Here is a 22,905-nt window from a genome sequence, read left to right as displayed (position 1 = left end):
CCTGGCTGAGGGGGATCCTCTGCTATTCTCTCAGAGCTGTTTTGCTGTTCCTCAGCTGGTGGGGCTACATGGGTACTATCAGCTAAACTCTCTGAAACAGGGACTTCTTTCTCAGGGTAGATGGCATTCTCATCTTCTTCTTGTTGTTCTGTTGTCTGTGGTGGGTCATGCGAACTGTTCTCAGGAGGAGGAGTGCTATGATTAGGTGAAATTACCGCACTATCAAGCTCAGCCTCAGGGGGTGGTAATTTGGTCTCAGAAGTTGGTGGGGTTAGGTTTGCTGGTTCTACTACTGGAACCTCTTTCTCAGGGTGAATAGTATGCTCATCTGCTAGTGTTTGATTTTGTTCTTTTGAGTGTAAACCATTCTCAGGAGAAGGAATACTATGATTAGGCGAAATCAGTGCACTCTCAGGCATGGAGTCAGTAGGGGTTGTGGTCACTACTTTGGTTTCAGAAGCTTGTGGGGTTAGGTTTGCTGGTTCTACTACAGGAACGTCTTTCTCAGAAAGAATAATACTCTCATTTGCTAGTGTTTGGTTTTGTTCTTTTGATTGTGAACTGTTCTCAGGAGGAGGAATACTATGATTAGGTGAAATTAGTGCACTATCAGGTGTTGATTCAGAGGGGGTTGTGGGCACTACTTTGGTTTCAGAAGCTTGTGGGGTTAGGTTTGCTGGTTCTACTACAGGAACGTCTTTCTCAGAAAGAATAATACTCTCATTTGCTAGTGTTTGGTTTTGTTCTTTTGATTGTGAACTGTTCTCAGGAGGAGGAATACTATGATTAGGTGAAATTAGTGCACTATCAGGTGTTGATTCAGAGGGGGTTGTGGGCACTACTTTGGTTTCAGAAGCTTGTGGGGTTAGGTTTGCTGGTTCTACTACAGGAACGTCTTTCTCAGAAAGAATAATACTCTCATTTACTAGTGTTTGGTTTTGTTCTTTTGATTGTGAACTGTTCTCAGGAGGAGGAATACTATGATTAGGTGAAATTAGTGCACTATCAGGTGTTGATTCAGAGGGGGTTGTGGGCACTACCTTGGTCTCAGAAGCTGGTGGGGTTGGCTCTGCTGGTTCTACTACAGGTTTGCTATCTACAGCAGCAGGGGGAGGTGTGGAGGGGGGAACAGGACCAGGAGGCTGTTTCTTCGGGGAAGCCATGGATGATGGTGAAACATCTCCCAGCTGGCCTGACATCGCTCTTTGAGTTTGACAGGTGAGGCAAAGCCATTCTTTCTGTAAGACAAACATTAAAAAAACACTGTTAGTAATTTTGCCTGAATGTTTTTACAACCCAAAGTCCAACTGTGTAGCATCCCCTCTTCTTGTGAGGGAAGAGACAATATGCAGCTCTAAAACCAATATATATACCTTTCAGCATTGATGGCTGGCATCAGATGCAAGCTTGAGAACTGATCTGTCCTCTTTAGTCCTCTTAGAGAACACAGCGTCCAAAGAGACTTTTAAAATTCGATTAAACTGACCTGACCACAGAATATTTTTCCATTTTACATCAGTTCATTTTAAATGAGTTCTGGCACAGAGAAGACAGCAGTGTTTCTGGATCATGCTCGCATATGGCTTCTTTTTTGCATGACAGAGCTTTAACCTACAGTTGCGGATGACACAGTGAACCACGTTCTCAGACGGAGATTTCTGGATGTGTTCCTGAGCCCATGCAGTGATTTCCATGACAGAGTCAGGCTTGTTTTTAATGTTGTGCCTTGTTCCTTGCCCAAATAGATTTGTATACTGTAAGCTATTCAAAGTCTTTACAATTTTGAGGAACAGTATCCTTATTATTAATTGTTCTACAATTTAGAAACTGTTTTGCAGGTTGGTGAGACTCTGCCCAAAAGATGCTCTTTTTATCATTATAATTCTAACACTGTGAAACAAAATGTTTCTGCACATTTAAAATGTCACTGTGACAAGTTACCCTGTGACAGTATAACTTCTATTTTCAAGGGGAGCTTTTACTTTTGTGGGACTTAAGAGATAGGTCCATGCATAATGCATAGTAATGGGACCAGGGGTTTACCAAGGCATGTCAGAAAGGGTTGGGTGGCCTATGCCGACATTTATGAGGCAAACTAAGCACAGAGACTGCATTATTATAGGTTTTGCTGTGTATGTGTACAAGTATATATGAACATAAACAGTGCATCTGTATCAGCAGAATTTTCACATCTGTTGTCATCAGCAAAATGTTAATTAAACACTTCAAACATTAGCAATTTCAGGGGTGCTGGTTTAGTTTACCAGTTACCTAACATGGAGGTCCAAGTTTGAATCCACCCTGTTACTATTTACTACATATCTTCTTTCCCCCAGCTTTCCTGTCTTCTCTCCACTGTCCTATTGCAAAAAAGCTCCCTCCTCACCCCCCCCCCCCCTTCCTACTTAGCTAGCACGTTTTCCAAAGATCCTCAGCTTCTTAAATATGTCATTTACCTTTATTACATCTCTAATATGATTGTGATACACAAAAAACTGTAAAGAATATTTTTTTGCAATATTTTCGCAATAACTTCCTGCTTAAAATTGCATGGGATGTAATTCTGGAAGAGGACACGTGCTGACATAACTCTAACTTCTAATGTGTTGTCTCTGAGCTCCAATAAAGCTCTGCTGGAATGCCAATCCTATTATGGCTGGGTTTTTCCAGGGCACTCACGTAAACAGAGGACACTTGGGGAGCAAGGAACTATTTAATGTAGGGACACAAGACCAGACCAAGTAGTCTGGAAAAGCAAAGCAAAAAACAAACAAACAAACCACAAAACACCTCATTTCACATTTTGCCAAGTGCTCTGATATTCTTCTGTGAACCTCTCTTGTGAATGTCTTCGCCTGGCTTAGCAGCAGGGTTTATGCTAAATTCATAAAAGATCACAGGCTGTATGCTAAGCCATGCAGCAGACAAGCCACCTCTGTCCAAGCGCAGACAGAGAGAAAGAAACAAGGAGACGGGAGGGGAGGAGAGAAGATGACAGAGGGAATGTTGCAGCAGCACAGTCAGATTAAATAAGACATGATATGCCATGTTTTAGACCTTGCCTATAAAGTAAACCTTACTCTTGTTCCGTACTGTACACTTTACCCGAAATGACAGTTGGGTATTGTAACTCACGAAGGAACAATATTTTAGTATATATGAAATAGCAACTCAAAAATGATATTACTGCATGTGTGTATGTCCAAGTATTATCCATTTGACCTCTTCTGTGGGTCCCTGCTCAAACAACTTGAGACAGGAGCTCCTCCGGCTTGAGGGCTGCATCAGTTAAACCAGAGAGGGCAGGCGCTGATAGCTGGAGTGATGGCCGCCGATAGGAAATGCAGGAAATCAACTCAGACTGTCGGTCAGCCTCAGCCACTTCACAGCCAGTCATCGCCAACGTTATCAAGACATCAGAGCTGGAACACCTACAGCTATTACTGCTCCTTTTAATACACTTACTGTAATCATTGTGTCTCTTATAGCTAGTGAGATAAACCAAACCAAGCCTTTTAAGCCTTGAATCACTGCCCCATTGAATTAAATGTGCTAATTTTATCTACAATACAACTCATTGGCAATCTCAAATGCAGTTCCTTTCTTACAGTTATCCCTCTGAAAAGCAGTCAATAAATTGTACCGCTAGCTTTATACAGAACTAACCTCAGTATCTGAGTTTTGGCTTAGCATATGCCTGACAAAATGAGCAACTTGGGCTCTGGTAAGTAACAAGGGACAGAGTATTCTCAAACTTATTTAGCAAAAGAAAACTAGAAGTCAGACTGTAATACTACAGTCATCATCTATTTCTACCATCAGGAAAGATTTCTCACAGGTCTCAGCAAAGTCATCACAAATTCTATTTACAGGGTGATGAAACAGCATCTAAATTAGCAAGAATCTTACACTACTCTCTGAGACTCACCACGTAATCAAGCCATCTCATCTCGTGGTGAAACCTGAATTAGTCACGAAAGCAGTCTTTTTGTACTAGTGCATTTAGACTTGTGTGTAATGGACAAACTGGCCTCAGACTGTATGACAACTGTATATCCATGTACATGAAAAATGATGAACATCAATCGACAGCTTCCATTCTCTGACTAAATCCCAAAGGGCCAGAATCTGTTTCACAGCAGGAAGTAGTTGGCATTAGCTGCTTTCTTATTTCAGATTAGAGTGTGCATGACGCAGAACAGGTGAGAACTTCTTACTTGTTGGGAATTCAGTGGGAATATTACCTGTACTATTTCTACATCAGCACAAATCCAATGAGTTGAACACACTAGGGAAGTTCAAACTGCATCAAGAATTTGTGATGTCACGAGAACCAAGAAGAAAGTTCGGGGTCTCCGTTTACAGTGCAAAACTACTGAGCTACCGCTGATTTCTTATTTTATTAGAATTTTTTTTAAAGTGGTCTTGAGAAATAGTGAAGGTCTTGCAGTGCTTTTCTTTGGATACTGGGTGTTTTTTCACTCATTGTCAGTCCAGTCTTGTACCTGACCTTTTTTTCTTGTTTTTTTTGGAAAAAATGGTGGAGGTCCATGGTCATGTCATGGTTTGAGGTTGTTGGGGATCATGCCATGACAATTTGATTCACCATATAAGATCACCTGGAAAGGGCCTGATTGGCAGCAGTATGACAATGATGCCAAACACTGCCAATGAAGTAAAAGCATACCAGGATAGAAAAGCCCACAATGGAACACTGTCAGTCATGGATTGGCCTCCTCGGGCCCGGACCTCAAAATTATTGAACCGTGTGGAATTATTTTCACAGAGAACAACACAAAAACCAGCCAACATCCAAGGAAGAGCTTTAAATGTCTTTCAAGGAGCCTGGAGAACTATTACTGAAACCTACTTGAAATTGAAAGGAATCTTACCTAAGAGAGTTCAGGTAAAAGTGTGGAAAAATAAAGGTGGTCATACCAAATATTGACTTTCATTATTTCATTATAACTGCCTTTTATCCTTTACTTCCATGTGTGTTGTCATGTTTCAATAGACTGCTGGACCTACTTTCTATTTTCCTTACTAAATATAGAGAAATGAAAGATGGCTGAAGAGTTTTGCACAGTACTTTATCTATCCACAAAAACAAAAACAAAAAATCTGAATTTTTTACATAATGATCTTTTCTACATCAGCTTTCAAATAAATATGACATGCCTCTGTAAGATAGCTGTGATGGCTTCTGCAAATCGCATCATGGATGATTCATGTAACCTAGGGAGTCACTCACGCACATCACCGTCAAGGATTTTCTGATATCACGTGGGCACCAAAGAGCTGACAAACACTAACACCCACAAAGATGAATTTGTGGCAATGTTGTTGAAATGCATATACTCAGATAAAAAGCATAAAAAACCTTGGAAAATAAATACAAACTCCCTCTCTCTTCCTACATGAAGCTCTCAAACAAGCACGAGCTCAAACATGAATGAATCATGACAGACTCAGAAATTTTCCATCTCCGTCAGGCTTCCTCCAAGGACGGAGAAAGAAGACAAACTGAAAACCGCAGACAGGAATCAGATGCTGGGACGAGGCTGACCATACCCATGTTAGGTTATTGTCTCCAACTGAGAGTAGGAGTGTTGTGAAGGTCGGCGCAGCTCTTTGATTAACACGAAGGATCCTATGAGGGTTTGGCTCATCTAAATTTAGACAGCGCTTGGCCCACAGACTTGGTGAAGTCGCTTCCTCTTACCACTGCCTGCACTTTACACATTCTTGGACATATCCACACATACATATACTTTTCGTGTATTTTGATGAGATTTCTTTCTATGACTTTTCCTCTGAACTTCAGAAGCGTCGTTTTAAACAGATGATTTAGAGGAAGATGGGACAGATGGATAAAACAGATGAAAGGGAGGCAGTGGAAAAAAGACTGATAATGTTGGGTTAGATGCAAGACAGGATGAAAGAATGAGGGGAAGATGATAAGTAGGGAGAATAACAGTCAAGGCTATAGGCAGAAGGAGAAAATGAACATAATACAGCACACTGAAGGACAAGCTGAACAGTAAAGGGAAGGAGCTTAATGACCATTGGAAATGACTCAACATCAGCTACTGCCAACAAGCTTAACGTTATCACCCTGTATATCTGCAAATCAACTGCCAAGAGGACAGGACAAGCTGCAGTTTGTGACTGCCCAGAATGACTTTAAAATGTTACACTAGAGATTGTGAATGCTTTTGACGTCATTTGTACATACATTGGCAAAAGTTCCTGCCATTCTTCCAGGTTAACGCCTCTTCATCAGCTTTTTTTTTTGTAGTGTCTTTTCATTAATTAGGTTTTCCTTTATCATATGCAGACTGTAGAGATAGTTCCATATTGCAGTTAACTTGCCTCATGTCTTTATGTCAAGTAGATGATCATTTTCATCCTGGTTACTCTCATTGCTCTCATCATCTTGGTTAGCTGATTTTAAAAAGTAAAATGCGCTAAAACACCCTCTATTTCTCTAAAAATAAGATGCATCGGAGTTGTTTCCACCACTGTAATTTTTCCTTAAGCAAGCGAAATAAAAGGTGCTCATGATGATGTTTCTAGGTGCTAGCAAGTTAAATTTGCCACCTTCAGAAAGAGCCAGATTAGCTGTTTCACACCCTTTCTATTCTTTATGCTTAAGCCAATGCTACCCACCTGCTGGGGTTACCCATTCCAGTCAAGTATTGGCAAGAAAGGGGAATAAAAGGACATTTATGGGTCTATTCCTTTAATATTTTAATATTAATGTTATTTTACATTTAAGCCCACAAATGAATGACATATCTTGACAATGGTGATATCTGGATGTATATCACCAGATAATTAGCGAAAACACAATATAATCCACTATATGAATGATAAGGTTAAAAGGCTAGAGACTAATGCTCTTTTTGCAGCACCGCTCGTGCATGTTTCTGTCATAAAGCTCTAGCTCAAATTAAAATCTGGAAGTCTCTGCCCTTTTCCCATTGATGAGCATGCTCAGTGGCCAACTTAATTACAATTCACTAGACCGCAAGCAGCATATCACAGCATCAGCTCCTTTGTGAGCCAAAAAAGATCTTTGTTCTAATCGATGTCTCCGCGTTAAGGATGTTAACATCGTGGTCTCAATGTGTTGTAGTCACACTTACATGCACAAATGTTTATGTAATTCTCAAATGAATCATGAAAGTAAACGTTACATGAGTGGTAATCGCCTTAAGGTTTGAGAACTGGGCTCGAGACGAGGAGATTGTAGGCTTTAATGACAAAATAAGAAGCAAAACCTGAGTGGGGAATTTGAATAAGTCCCATCCTGCTACCATCCTCTGGGAATGCATTTAGCAAAATGTTAGTGAAGCAGAATGTTGCAGGACAAAGTATAAGCCTACTGAGGAATATTCCCTGGATAAATGAAGGTTTAACAGGTCAATTATCCCATTATAAATACAAATCTTTTACTCAAATCAAACCTGACAGTTGACAGAAAAGAGCCTCAGTGTTTCAATTCTGTCAGAATATTTCATTCCACTGTGGAAGGTGAATGAAGACGAGCCGGAAGAGAGAAGGACAAAGTGTTTGTTGATGTGTAAAAAGTCTGTTTTTAAAGTGGGTTTGACACAATATATATACACTTCTAGCCTAGGGATTAAGGACAGGGAGAAGTTTCAGTGCATATTCTGTGTGCATCTGTGTTTGTTTATCTAGTTTATCTCATAAACTGTCTGCATGAGTCAGCTTCTTATCGAAATCAAAAAAGTGACAGGGCTTTGTTCAAATTTTAAATCAAGTGTTTCGCTCCTTTCAGCAGTTATGAATTACATTTCAAAACAAAGAAAGAATCTTTATAGAGAAGTTTTTACTCTGCACATCCCCTCGGCTATATAAAGAGTTTTTGGTTTCTTCAAGGTCATTATTTTGATTTTATAGTTCAAAACATTGATATAGTCGCTATAGCTGACTGTTGGATTGTCAGATATTTTGGTCCATATTGACATGACAGCATCACACGGGTAGATTTGTGGCTTTACATTCATGAAGCCAATTTCCTATTCCATCACATCCCAAAGCAGCAAAGATTGAGTATGTGGGTAACACTCATGAAAACTTGCCACATCTTCTCTGCCTATGCCAAACAGCTTATTCTGCTATTGACTCTTGTTTTGAGCTTCTGGTACCCCACGTTCCTGGTTAGCAGTACCTGTGAGCATGGACACTTCTACAGAGGTCACTTGGTGTCTGCTCCAAGAATGCCATGTTTGACTGATCTGAATAGGACATGTGCCATGGGGCAACTGCAAGCTGGTGTTCTGCAAACCCAAGTTGCAGCATTATTTGGAGTGAGCCCTGCTACCATCTCCAAATTAAAGCCCAAATCCCATATAATCAGGCTGTCAGAGACAGGCCGTGAAGTGGACGTCCCAAGAAGACGACAACACAAGAAGACAGTTCCCTCACCCTGTCGGCAGTCAAGAACCATAGGCAGTCTTCTACAGTACAGGTTTGGAGGATGTTATAGCCGACTGTTCTCTACCCAGACAATCTGGGATAGACTGCAGACAGCCAAACTCTAGTGGAACCTGAATATGTAGAGAAACTTTATGTCCAGCAATGAGTCCAGATTTTGCCTCTTGCAGTTGATCAGAGGGTCAAGGCCACTTAACACTTATGGGATTAGCTTGAGCTTGGAGCTTTTGGCTAACAGTGTGTTACCATGCTGGTGACCACCACGAGGATGAGGTGCCTTGCTGTTGGGGCTGTGTAAGGTTTTTTCCACATTCTACTGACGCCCCTGTTTGTTAAATGAATAAATTGTTAAGTTGGCAATTTGTCTTGTTTCTTCAGACTTCAATCATCCAATGCAATAAACGACAACAAACAACAATCAATAGCAAAATAAGCTATTTGGCAGCCCACATACCCACAACCCACATACTCAACTCTCTTTTTTTAAAGCAAACCACACAATCACCTTTAAGTCACAAGTGCAATATTGGTTATACTCCAATTACATGTTTCCTTCAAACTTGCAAAAAGAAAAGTGTGTATTCTAACAAACATTACTCACGACAGAGACACAATTCAAGACAAAAGCCAGAAATGCGTGCATATTACACCGATGTCTCAGCATATGACAGATTTTTTTTTTCAGGCAATGCAAAAGAAAGAGGCACAATTTGACCTCCAGAATCTATTAGCACGACAATATAGTGCACAACCATTTTTATGTTGGCATAACTAGGGCTGGCTGTTTCCTATACATTAATAAAATCTTATATTATGTTAGGATTCTTGCATTATCATATTTTCTGCCTGACAGTCAATTCTGCCCACAGGTGCTGTTCATGTGACTCGCAGGCGTGAGTCACGAGTGCTAAAACAAACCGCAACAGTCAGGTTGTCATGGTCTGCACTGCTTAGGGCAGCATGGGCTGGCACCCATATCCTTTGTGACACCCCTTTCCTCCTCCACCCCCCCATGGGATTCCTCTTTCTGTCACAACCATATCTCTTGTCTCCTCTCGCCTCTGCTTTGGGCCTGTCCTCCTCCATTCTGCAATGAAATGTTATCTGTCTGCGTGTTTTTTCATCTCAGTGCTTACTTTCATTTCATGCTTAAAAAGAAGACTGTGGTTTTAATATTTGACATTTTAATTAAAAAACAAAATCATAAAACGACACTTGTGAAGTTTCTGGTCTATTTCTTATAACTTGTCAGTCCAGGTAGCTCCCTCCAACTGCTCTTCCTTTACCAATACCTATATTCTCCAATAAAGATGAAAGGGACCACTTTAAACGTGGGATAAAAGTTAATCCTCTTGCCTTTTTTTTTTTTTTTTTTCAAAAAATGCATGAAAATGATTTTTTCACAGGTGAAGCTAAGCTGTTTCCCCTCACCCACTTAAGGTCATTTAATAGTCAGACTGAGATAGTCCAAAATCCACAAAACCAACTTTCTGCTTTATTCAAATTAGACCCTTCCCTGCTGGTGAAGTAAAAGCACGTGTTGCAGTGCTGACAACAAGGGGCAAGTGCCAGAATCTGTGTCTTCATGTGTCTCTGCTTGCCTGTCCTTTGCTCTCAGTATGATGAGGCCCCACTGCTGGCACACTTGACGTATTCGCTTGGTGGTGAAAATTTAAGTCTTGCTAAGCATTTAAAATAAATTTTGAAAACTGCAAATTCGAAAGGAGATCATTAGAATTTCTTCTAGAATAGAGCATGAAGGGTTCTATATAAAAAGGAAGGATCTACCATTCATAGCCTAACCAAGGTGTAAGATCTGTTAATATGGCAACTGAGACAGCAACTTGCTAGATGCATTTCTCAGTAAAAATAAATAAATAAAATCAGTTTAACTTGTGAGATATTTTCTTATTCAGGTGCCAACAAAATCAACCAAAACACTTCCGCAAACACACACACAGACACACACATTCACCTTAATGTCTAAAAATACCCTCACAGCCTTCCAATGTGGCCATGTGCGGGTCTCTGTGGGTTGCCTGGTGCGGCAGAAGAAAATACACAGTTAAAGGAGTGAATATGAAAGAGGGAACACAAAGAGCTACAAAAGGGAGTGTTGAGGAGGAGGGGGGGGGGGGGGGGCTGCCCTGCAGTTGCTTGTGTTCTCCCCTCTCTCTCTCTCTCCCTCTCCTCTTTGTGGCTCTCTTTGGTGGCTGTGGCTATTTTTGTATCCTTCAGCCTCCTGACCAACTGATGGGAGAGCTGTGAGAGCAACTGGACTGTATGGAGCGGATTGAAAGCTTTATAACTGTGATATATAACTGTGGTTAGTTTCTAAGTATTGTAAACAACAGAATCATCTAATATCTGGATTCTGCAATGACGTGTGACTTAAATAAGGCAGAAGTTTGGAGCGGGGGGGTTCAGAGATACCAAGCGCTACACAGAAGCATATTCAAGCATGTGCATAAGTGTATGTATGACCACGGAGCGAGCCTTTATCTGGCTGTGCAGACTCAAGAGGATTCAGACTGTGGGCGGAGGCGTGGGCACGATTGCAGAATAACAATGAGGAAGGAGGACACGGGAAACACATTGCAATAAATGCAGGCTAAGGTTTTAGAAACATGAGGATGCCCAACACGGGGACCTAGCGCTCAAGTGGCTTTTTGGTTTTAACTGAAACTTTACAAGCCTAAACTAACGGCTTAACTTAAGCAGATATTAAGAGAGGTGAAGTTAACGAAACAATCTGAAATGATCCTTTCCTGTCTGACCCAGAGGAGCAGATTCATGACATCTTTATGTCATAAATAAGGAAGTGTTTACTTTTGCGCCAAGAAACCACTAGCCTAGCATTTGCATTTTGCTCTGCTTACTCTCTTTGAGGCTAAACAAATCTTGAGAAGAAAGTGATGCTAGCCTCCTAACCCGAATGTCAGTTTGACAGCAGACAAGGGTGACCTACTTACCAAAATCCTAAACTATTTCTTTCCACAATTCCACAAAAATAGGTGTACTCAACACTTTATGATCATTGCTTATTCATTTTCCAGGATGACGACTTTTTAAGATCTTGTAGTTGTGACTAAATACAAAAATGGCAAACTGGAATAAAGCAGTTCAGTTTCTAGGATACATTAACCAACAGCCAGAAAGTATTTAATAATTAAGTTAGGGAGAGCAGTTGATACAGGATAGCAAAGCATAATCTTGTAGATGTTGGCCAATGTCAAGTGGGGGGAAAAAGAAAAAAAAAGAAGAAACACCATGCATCTTCATAACTCTCGTTTATATGTTTTTAAACATCTTTTCATATTTAATTTATCTAAACAAGGCTCGCTGGTAGAGTGTACTGTGGCCAGTTGAGATCAAGAAACCAGCTTAAGGTGATTTTGTGACATGGTGCATTATCCTACTGGAAGCATCCACCAGCAGATGATCCTCTCTGTGGTCGTAAAGGAATGGACGTTGTCAACAACAATACTCGGGCAGGCTGTAGTGTTTACATGATATTCATTTGCTGTTAATGGATCCAAAGTGTGCAAATAAAATATACCCCACACCATCACACCTCCAGGATCCAGCCACAGCAGTTGATATAAAGCAGCATGCTTTCATGTTGTTGACACCAAATTCTGGCTCTGCTATCTGAATGTTGAAGTACACATCGAGACTCGTCGGTCCAGGCAACATCTCTCCTTCTGTTGTCCAATTTTGATGAGCTCGTGAGAACTGAACCCTTAGTTTCCTGTTTTTAGCTGATAGGAGTGGTACATGGTGTGGTCTCCTGCTGCTGGAGCATTTGATGTGTTCCACATTCAGAGATGCTCTTCTGCATACTTTGGATCTAATGAGCGAATCGCTGTTGCCTTCCTATCAACTTGAACCAGTCTGGCCATTCTTCACTGACTTCTGACATCAAAAAAGCATTTACACCCAGAGACGTTGTGCTCACTATATATTTTCTCCTTTTTGGACCATTCTCTGTAAACCCTACAGTAGATCAGCTGAAATACTCAGCTGATCTCCTGGACTTCAAAGCACCATGTTTGAAGTCACTTAAATCTCCTTTCTTCGCCATTCTGATTCCTGGTTTGAACTTGAGCTTGTATTGACATAGTCCAAATGCATTAAGAGTATGAACTAGGGTTGGGCGATAGGACAAATATATCGACAATCGATGATAGGCTGAGCCCATCGGCGATCGTTTTTATAAAGGCGATTTATTTATTCATTTGACCATGAGTAAGTTTGCTAATAGTGATGGAGCTAACAGAAGCAGTCAACAGAAAAAAAATTAAATAATAATAGCGCTGTTTTAACGGCACCCTCTTTCATCTGCGAGCAAATGTACCCTCCTCAGAGGGTGGTTACACCCTTAGGTTTACCTCTTTCATACCAAATTGCCGACTTTATATTTTTTTAGTGCTGTCAGCGTTAACGCTCCGTCATTACGACTAACGCGATTAACAATTAACCCATCTGGAGTGCAGACTGAGTCAAAATCCCTTAAATGTCTCTGTCAACACATTTCGGGCACTTTGTCCAAAGTTTGTTCATTCTGCGCTCCAGATGGGTTGAGCGCGTTAAAAATTTTTAATTGCGTTAATTGTGATGACCTGTTAAGTTAAGTTTGTCCATGTTTGGACTTCTGAATTGTAAAGGCACAAATCAGTACATGCATGATTACATTGCTCCGCCCATCAAAATGTCTGCCCATGCGCGAATATATCGCCCATCGTCGATTATTGGACTGACGAGTGTCGGTTGGAAAATTTTTTACATATCGCCCAACCCTAGTATGAACATTACATTAATATGTTCAATTTCAAAACCACAGATTACCTTCTGCAGAAATCAAATAAAAAAGGTGGAAATCTCGTTGGTTTATGTAGGTGGAGGTGACACAGAGTGTAACTCACAACTCTACTCTTAGCTCTGACTCTCTGATTTGCACTTCCCATTTTACGTAAGGCTCCTTCAAAAAGCACACTCATTACTGATAAGGACAATATGACATGGAGCCTGAGCTAAAGTAACACTGCTGAGCAGCAGACACACATTTACACACTTTCCCTACTTCAAAGGGGGCCCCATTGGTAAAAGCAGGGGGATAGCACTGTTCAGGGAGGGTTCTCATAGAGAATACACTGTCTTTAAAAACGCAGGTATTAGGAAAGTCGTTCTTTGTCTTATAAGGATAAGACCAAGAATACAAAAGAGTGGGAAATACAAAAAAGACAGAGAAAATAGGACAAAAATGCAAGGAAGGGAGCTGCGTTTGAAAGAAAGCAAGCAACAGAGAAAACACATTAAGGTGAGTGCCTTTCCTTCCAGGGTGGCTATTTTCACAACTCATATTGATGGGATTAAGCAGAAACACCTGAGTCGGGGCTCACGCCTCAACAGAAATGGCAGACTTCCTGTTGCCCTTTAAATCCTTTCAGGACACAGAGATTATGGCTACACATGCTGACACATTACAGTGCAGATGGACGCTCACCCTTCAATATTTCAACAAAATGACACATTTTTAGCAAACAGACCCTGAAATGCCTTATTTCTAATCCTTGCACATGCACACCGTGAGAACAAAAACACACTAAAAGAAGCAACTCTCCTGAAGTGTGAAGGCTCACCTGAGCCTACTCAGCCAAATGTCAATAGCTCGACATTCTCACAAATTAAACAAACTGTCCCCTCCCACACACACGTACACACACTCGCCACACACTCTGCACCACTCACGTCAGCAACTAAACCCTCGCTGACAGCCGACATTATGGCAGCGAATGACACACGAGTGAGGCGTACTACGTAGGGGGCAGATGACTCAACCTAGGTGCCGTGTGTGTGTATGTGTGTGTGCGTGTCTTTTATGCCAAACCTTCAAAAGCTTGGTCACAACTTCAGTCAGAACCTTTCATTTTTATTCAACGTATGTGTCTTATTCAGCCCTGCAAGAGAAAGAAATAGTCATCCCTCGCCGTAAGAATTTCTAGCTACGCCTGTCCTAAAAACAAAACGGAGTCGGGCTTCAAGAAAAGAGGATGTTAAGAGGACTAATCTATGTCCAATTAGAGCATCAGTGGCTTGAATGCCCATCTCGCCTTTGTAATTACATTTCCCCCTCCATGCTTGGCCTCAATTAAGTGATTCAGCTCCTCTGTCTCCCAGCAAGCATGTGCAATTAAAAAAAATCCGAGCTTCAGAAGACGACAACAGTACAAAAACTTTAATAGTCCTGTCACCACTGTAAACTAATAGTGGTCATATATAAAAGGGGAGTGTAGATGTGACCACGACCTGCTTGTGGACTCTCATCACTGGACTGCCAGACATGGGAGTGAGGGGTGGGTGCAAAAACTTGAGTGTAAACACAGAAACTCCCTGTTTAAAGGTTGTTTGTGTGCCAAACTCCAGGAGACTCCTGGGATTGCTGGCTGTAGCATTTTCTTTAACAGACAGATATGAAAGCGGAATGGGAAAATGGGAATAAGGATATTTTTCATAATGTCAAACTGCCTCTGAACTGGCAGCGTTCACAAGCTCATTCTCAGCTTAGAGCCAGAAATACACAGCAGATTACCAAACCTTGACCTAACGAAGCAGTTATCACGTGAAACCAGGATACGGCTTCGGCCTGGCAAACACGTGTTTGCGCTCTGAGTGGCATGACCATGTCAAGAGGATATTAGCCATCCCAAGTGACCACTAGCTTTAGTTATGTTATACTTTAGTTCTCAATGGATGTTTGATCTAATTGTGAGATGTGACTCAGATACGCTATAAACAAAATTGGGACAATTCACATGTTCACGTGGGTGCAGCATATGTGACTATGCTTTGCCTGCATGCTGGGAAACTGCTCAACCAAAAGCACTTTTTGGCCTCTGTTCCCATTATATACTGATTCGACACCACAGAGTACCATCTGCTGTGTGGAACTCAAAGCACGGTCTCACAGTGCTGCTTCCACATGGAACAACACATGGAAAACACCAGCAAACCTGTCCCCGCACCTTGATAGATAACCAGGCTGGAAGTGACTGGTTGGAGATGCTTTCACATGCAGAAAAGCAGACAAATAAGCATTGGCATTTACAGATTTACCAAGTCGCATGTATCCAGTTTCACAATTAAAGACTGCTCTATATAAAGGAAAGCGTGCATTCGCTACACATGACCACACAAGCGCACACAGCCAAATACACACATATACAGACACACAGTGTTCAGTCAAGTGCTCTTTGATGATGAGTCCTCCAAAAAAGCTATTTATCTTCACGTGTCTGGCCGCGCTCTCAGCTAAAGAAAGCTTGACAGTAATGAGGCTTACAGATTTTTTTAAACGCTGCATAATTGACCACATCCATTAATTCAGCAGTCAAATATGTGCAGCTGCCATTACACTGTCTATCTGAGTCAAACTAATAGACTTAAAAGAAGAAATAAAGGGTATTTTTGCGAGATGCTAGTGGGGAAAACGTTCAACTGAATAGTCCTAATTGTATTTCTACTGTGACCTATTTCAACGAAACATCTAGAGGATGTTTGTGTTCTATTTATATACACCAGAATGCATAAATTAGCAGTAGGTGCACGGTGCTGAGAGCGCAGGAAGCTGTAGGGCCGTAAGAAAACAGCAACAATGATAAGGGTTTCTTACCTCTCCTAAGTGAGGCGTAGGATTGAATCCACACAGATTGCACACTGTCTTCTTGCACTCGGTGCAGAGGCTGTAGTTGGGCGTGTCTGTCGAGCCAACGTTTAGCTCCACATTACACAGAGGGCAGTTTTCCTTCGTCGCTGGAGCTGAAGCGGGCACGGGTTTGGTTTCCGGGGCTTTCTCTTCCCGCTCCACAGAAATGGTTCTGGGGGGTTTCTTGGTCTTAGGGGGCGGTGTTTCAGGAGCAGAGTCTGAATCAGGGGGAGAGCCAGGGCCAGAGAGGGGGGAGTCAGGTGGTGAACCGGGACCAGAGTCTGCAGGGGAGTCAGGTGGTGACCCAGGAGGTGAACCATTTGCTTTATCTTCCTCTCCCGTGACAAGACTGGTGGCTGAGCTCAAGAGGGATGATCCAAAGCTAAACATTTGAGATGTGGCTGCAGGAGGTTTAGTGGACTCTGTCAAGCCTCCAAAACCTCCAAACAACTTCCCAGCAACAGATTCCTCCTGTTTTGGAGCAGCCTGGGCCTGAGGCTTCGACGACTCCATCAACCCACCAAACCCACTAAACAGTTTTCCCGTGACTGACTCAGCAGCGTGTGAAGCAGCTGCTGGTGGCTTAGCTGCATCTGTGAGCCCCCCTAAACTGATACCTCCTAACCCTCCAAAGAAGCTTGATTCCTGCTTGGGTTTAGCTGGGGACTGCTGAGGACTGGACTTCTGAATAATGGGGCGACCTGTCTTGGGGTCGATTTTGGGGGATCCCGCGACTGAGGAGCCTGGTGAAAGTGGTCCTGGAGAGGTAGGACCTGGGGATTTCTGCCTTGGTGTGGTTGGTGGTGTTAACCCTTGGTCGGAGGTGCTTTGCTGTTTTATCAGGAGCTTTCCAGGTTTTCCCGATGCCTGTCTCTGAGGAGAGGGTGGGGCGGAGCCTTGCTTGGGCTTCGTCACACCAGGGGGATCCATTCCTCCCATGGCTCGCTGCATCTGACAGTTCAGACACAGCCACTCTTTACCCTGTGCATGAAAGAAAAGATACAAACAAAGCATTAGTTAGATGCACCAGTGACAAGTGTAAGTACAGTATATGCCCAATAACTAACTTTAATCGCAAATAAAAGACACAACCAAATAATTTGCATCTCAAATGATGCTAATTCCTGTTTTTTCATCAACAACATTTACACAAATACTAATCAGTCAAAAAAAGCAAATACTATTCATGCATCAATGCCAGGTTATAGTAGCTTTATTACAGGTGGTCTATATGTTGATGATAACTGGCTGTCTTTTGTTGCCTTTGTTTACACCATACAGGAGTTATCAACACCTGTTCTTAAAAAAGCCGGGTTTACAGCAGAGAGCTCTTTGTTCAGTGTTTGGCTATCTCCTTGGTTTCCACTGTGTGCATAGTACAGTGTTCAAAAGGGTCAGTGCTGACAGGCTGATCGCTATCTAGAAGAATGTGTATTTGTATTTGTAGCGTAGAGCAGTGTGCGTATTTTTGTGTGTAATGGTCGCCTATTTATTGCGTAAATGTAAACAGATCAATCCGTCCAGCATATGCAAATACGCTGGCTTTCGAAGAACAACCCAAGTATAAATGGCAAAGCTGTGTAGAGTCTGTTGCAGATAAGAGTAATAAACATAGGTGCTGATATATTATTGTATCAGCTGCCACTTGCAGCGATAGAAGCACGCTCTACAAGTTGTATACACCCTTGGTGGACTTCCCCCTTTGCATATTTGGGGATATTTTAAAGGCCTAGTGTCTGTCTAAACATGCACCCAAAAATCAAAGCCTCTTGTTTTAAAAATGTGCCTTCTGAACTATCCCCAGTGTTATTACGCACATCAGCCGATCCCAAGAAGAAACTCGAGCAGACGGAACCAGCCATTCTGCTCTGCTATAATCATGGCCCACTAGCGTTTACAGTCCATGTGTGACTGAGTGTCCTCACGGCTGGCACAGTATCTTCCTGTGGCCATGACATGAGTCACCTTGATCAACATTCCCTGGGTCCATATGGTCCCTCTGTTCCTCAAATCGTCTGCAACTCTTATTAAATGCGCTCCTTCTGCCAGGCTCACAGAACAGCGATATGCTGTTAACAGGCGAGCGCTGAATTCAGCTTCAGCGCAAAGATGTGCACCTTGGCTAGTTATCTTGACTTCTTTTTTATGCTGCGATCATTTTTTCTTTGTTGGTCTATTTAAGATGAGGACGCTAACTTCCATTGTTTACAAATCGGTTTGACTAGTCATTTTATGGTGATTTAAATGCAGAGCCAAGAAGTCTTCCTACTGGCAGATTATATTTATTAAAAAACCCCAGAAAAACTGATGTTTCACTGACATAAAATCTAATGATACTTGGCCTTTTCCACACACTGTCATCGTAACATAAACTAGATTGTGTAATATTAGTTAAATGCCAGTATACTAACATAGGATTTATACATGTTTTTTTTTACCTTTAGATGTCTGGAAAGCACAGATCTGTGGGTGCTGACATGAAATGAATCATTTGGGATGTTATACAAGGTGTGATAACGCTTTTAAAGTCTTCATGACAAGAAAGGGGTTCGAGGAAAAAATAATAATAAAAAAGAAAAGAATGAACAGTCGTGTCTTACCGCTGAGTCTGGGGGGCTGAATCCACACAGGCTGCAGACCTGGTTCTTACACTCAGTGCAGTTATTGTAATTAGGTGGATCCTTAGATCCAACGTTCAGCTGGGTGGTTTTACATAGTGGGCAGATCCCAGCTGCAGGCTTTCCAGTTCCCTGCTTAATAGGGGGCCCAGCAGTCTTTCCTGGGGCTTCAGGATGTGCACCAGGCCCTTGTGGCACTTGCTGTTTGGGTCCAGGTTTCCCAGGCCCTTGTTGTTGTTGTTGCTGTGGTGGCAGACCACCTTTTTGTTGGAGAGGGGCTCCCTGTTTGGTTCCTTGACCTGGGGGTCCTTGACCTGGTCTGGGTGCCTGTGACCCTGGTGGGCCTTGACCCGGTGGTCCCTGACCTGGTCTGGGGGCCTGATGCCCTGGTGGTGCTTGGCCAGGAGGACGTTGGCCTGCTTTTGGCCCTTGGCCTGGTGGTCCCTGAACTTGTCTGGGTCCTTGACCAGGGGGTCCTTGTCCTGGCTTTGCTCCCTGTCCAGGAGGGCCCTGACTCTGTTTCTGGGGTCCTCCCTGCTGTGGTCCCTTCGGACCTGGCCCTTGCTGTGGACCTTTCCCTTGTGGCTTCCCTCCCTGCTTGGACTCAGAAGCTGCAGGCAAGCCTTCCTCCTCTTCATCCCCAAACAGTCCAAATTTGGGAATGTTGACGGTATCACCCATGGAGGATATGGAGGAGGAGACAGACGAAGTCATAGAAGATACAGCGCTGAGGGGGTTGGCCCCGCTGAGAAAACTGGAGCCAAACATGCCGGATGACTTGGTCTCAGGGTCTTTTGGCTCCTGCCGGAATCTTGATTCAAAAAGGCTGAGAGACGAAGGGCTGCGGCCTGGTGTGGGCTTTCCGAGTGGACCCTGGTTGAAGGCGTCAACAGTTCGGCTTTTGCTAAGACCTGTTGGGCCCCTGGAGGCTCCTACCTGCTGGGAACGCTGCTGTGCGTCAGATTCTGATGGTCTGGAAGAAAGAAAACAGACACAGATAGGTTTATCTGTTAGACAGATAGATAATAACACCTAACTGGAAACGAAGACTTTAATATCTGGATAGTTCCAAAATCCACTTCAACTCCACCTTCATCCATTAATCTTTGTATTTTTAGAGAACAAACCAACATCTGGCGGCAGTTGAAAATTTGCCTTTGGCTGAAATTAACACATTTATGGAGCTTCAGATAAATGTGCAATGTCCCTGAAAAACAACTCATTTGTGTTATTGTTTCTGCTTGAATCATTCATATTCACTTTGACACTCCAACACATTTTCTGAACAAACGCTAAAAAAACCCCAATCGCATCAGCACCACACGCTTTAACATCTACCTGAGCCTTTTGTCTTAGTTACGCGTACATTAATGCTTAATAAAGCTTCCTTTTTCCAATAATATTGTGAATTACAGAGGATAGGAACATTTATCATCTCCTTTTTTTCTTGGACTGTTTGCATGCTATGCTATTAATCCTTTCAACAACAAAACCTGTAGCATCCCTCTGCTAATAACACAAGCTAAGCCCGTAGCTCTCAGGCCTATTCAACACATCAGTGAGCACAAAATGTGTAGTGAGTAGCCCTGGGGTAAAGCTGACAGGAAAGTGAATACCGTTGAATGACATGGGAGTGTAGATTGTTGAGATAGAGAGGGGAGACGCTTGGCTCCACAGGGGTAAGCTGAGACGCGTTTGTTAGCTCAGACTGAGAGGCAACATGCAGTAAGCACAAGCCTAGCCAAAGGACTGCAGGATATTTAGAGAAATGCATCAATGTGCTAATGGACTGACTGGATACTGTTTGTTATTGTATCACCGTGTGTGTATGCAACATACAGCCGAGATATATTGGTTCTGCTGTTTTAAAGTCTCTGAGGCTTTGGCCATTATTAAATTACATCCTCAGGCAATAAAGTTTAATGCAGTAATGAATACATGTGATTATTTTTATAGTGAGCACAGGCTATGTGGGGGTACTTTAAGAGCAGAGCAAACAGTGAAAAGTAGTGGCGGCGCAATGCTTGCTGTGAGCCAGCCCGCTGGATCGTGGATTTCAGGACCACGGACAGCGATCAGCCTCATTCCAGGGCAGATGTGTCCACAACAAAGGATGAAACCCGACTTAGTTAAACGTTCAGCTGCGAAGACATATATGATTGATGACATTAACGCCTGTTCTGTTCTATTTATAGTCATATTAATATTGACGTGCCCCCTCCCCCCACTCTCAGCCTCTGCTCAGATACAAATACCCCCCCCCCCCCCCCCGCTGGAGCCAATTAGTAAGGCAAATCTTGGCATTTTATCCCACACCTATTCACAAACCTTTCACCGTGATAAACATGACGTAAAACCCAAATCTACATATTGTTTTCGTCGGCAGGTTTCTACACCCCAGTTTCACAACCAAGCATCCCCCACTCCTCCTCCACGACACCATCGGTTAAAATCAAATTCGGTGAAATTCAGGGGTAAACGTTTAATTGGCGACACCGGGGCGCGCATTCACGGCTGACGGTGTCGGGTTTGTTTTTAGCTGGGTGTTAAGGCATCGTTCGATCGGAGAAAAACACACTGGGCACGACAGATTTTCTTACCCAGCAGGCATTTCGAAAATTTCGCATAAATACTGGAGGTGTGTCTCTTACGCACATACCACACATAAACAGTGACCAATACTGTATATTTCTTAATACGGAACACACACACATACACTCAAATCGTTTGCTGGGTTAAAATGAGACTTGCATGTCTGCGTTAGAAGCGCGAATGGCTGTACGACTTAATTGCCAACAGAGACATCACTCTCAGCCATGCAGATCATCAGATCTCGGTGATTATCCATAAGAGCGAGCTCTAAGAAGGGAATCATTTCTTGGAGCGGTTGACATGATTTTTTTTTTTTTTAATGGGCGTGATCGGGCTCTCTGCCTCCTTTAGAGCATCTCAGAGATTCCCAAACGATGCTTCACACAACCACAACACATCCACTCGTGCCCATCCTCTCTCCGTGTCGTATAAAATGGCCTGGTTAGTGTGGGTATTTGAAGTGCATCATAAATGCGGTTTAAATTCCCTGCCTTCGTCCAGCCGCCGCGCCTCCGGGCTGCCTGCCTTGCGCCCTTGACATCGCCGCGGAGAGCTGCCGCCTCTGCTCCTCGCTGAGTTCACTCAGGTTGACCGGTGTCCCGTCTGAGACCCGGTAAAAGCCCCCCTTCCCGTCAGGTGCCAGCCCCTCGGGTAGCCCAGACGGCGGCCCCTCGCCTCCTTCAAGGCTCGCTTCGTTCCCCATGATCGGCCCCTCCCGTCCCCCTGTTCTCGGATCAATGCGCGATCCTCTTCTCGGTTTTTTATCTCCAGCGGGAGAAAGCGCTGCGAAGATGCTGCTCCTCGGTTTCTCGAAACATCTCAGATGATTTGTGACGGCGGTTACTTTACGTTCAGCTTCGGTGTTACCCTCTGTTTCCTTTCTCGACGTTTTTCTGTCCCTCGCATCTCTGCAGCTGTAGCTACAGCACAGTTAACCACAGTTTTCCGTAAGAGGGGTCTCCGTTTTTACAACCGCTCACAGCCACAAAAGCTGGTTTCCGGTACAGTCTTACAAAATAAAATCAAAATGAAGAAGAAAGGAAAGCGTTTTTTACTGAGCATTTAAAACGTAAACTGAGCACACAACGACGTATTTGGACTAGTGAAGGTTAAAAACGGATTAGTAAGGCTCGTAAATGAAAATGAAAGAAAAAAAGAAACCAATTCCTCCTTAAACGTTTCATATTCAATTATGACATTTGGGTGCCTTTATAGTGAAGCGGAATTCGACTTCCGCTTTGTGACACTTGACGTTTTCACGCAGGTTTTCCACCAGCCTCTCAGCTCTGATGCCCACCGCGCATGTTCCTCCTCTGACAGGTGATCCGAAGACATCAGCGGGGGGAAATATGGATTTAAAGGAGACCTATTCGTCATAATGTATGGAACAGGCGGGTTCACTGATGCCTTCATTTTGAGTCGTATGTTCAGCTTCTCACAAGTTAAAGCAGGTAAAACAGATCAGACAGCTGAACGCATTTGGAGCTCCTTGGAAGTGTTTGTTGATGTTGCTGTATAATGCCCACA

At 42.9% G+C, this 22,905-nt stretch overlaps 1 protein-coding gene across 6 annotated transcripts in view; it reads right to left on the bottom strand.

Annotated features, from left to right (window-relative positions):
- pcloa (piccolo presynaptic cytomatrix protein a) overlaps positions 1-22,449 on the bottom strand; it is a 56,917-nt gene extending 34,468 nt beyond the window's left edge. For 4 of the 6 annotated variants that reach the window (XM_040035385.1, XM_040035386.1, XM_040035388.1 and 1 more), the window contains exons 1-4: positions 21,870-22,449; positions 18,769-19,759; positions 16,136-17,149; positions 1,041-1,238 (exon numbers count right to left, since the gene is read on the bottom strand). In XM_040035385.1, coding sequence (XP_039891319.1) covers positions 1,041-1,238; positions 16,136-17,149; positions 18,769-19,759; positions 21,870-22,081 — 2,415 coding nt within the window. In that variant the 5' untranslated portion in view covers positions 22,082-22,449. The remainder of the gene's footprint in view (positions 1-1,040; positions 1,239-16,135; positions 17,150-18,768; positions 19,760-21,869) is intronic. The other 2 variants (XM_040035389.1, XM_040035390.1) reach the window with 2 other exon arrangements.
- Between the last annotated feature and the right edge of the window lie 456 nt (positions 22,450-22,905).

This window comes from Simochromis diagramma, unplaced genomic scaffold (genome assembly GCF_900408965.1).
Source record: "Simochromis diagramma unplaced genomic scaffold, fSimDia1.1 OVJJ01000816.1, whole genome shotgun sequence".
Classification (NCBI taxonomy): Eukaryota; Metazoa; Chordata; class Actinopteri; order Cichliformes; family Cichlidae; genus Simochromis; species Simochromis diagramma.
Note: the sequence above shows the minus strand (reverse complement) of the source record. Positions and strands in the feature narration are given on the sequence as shown.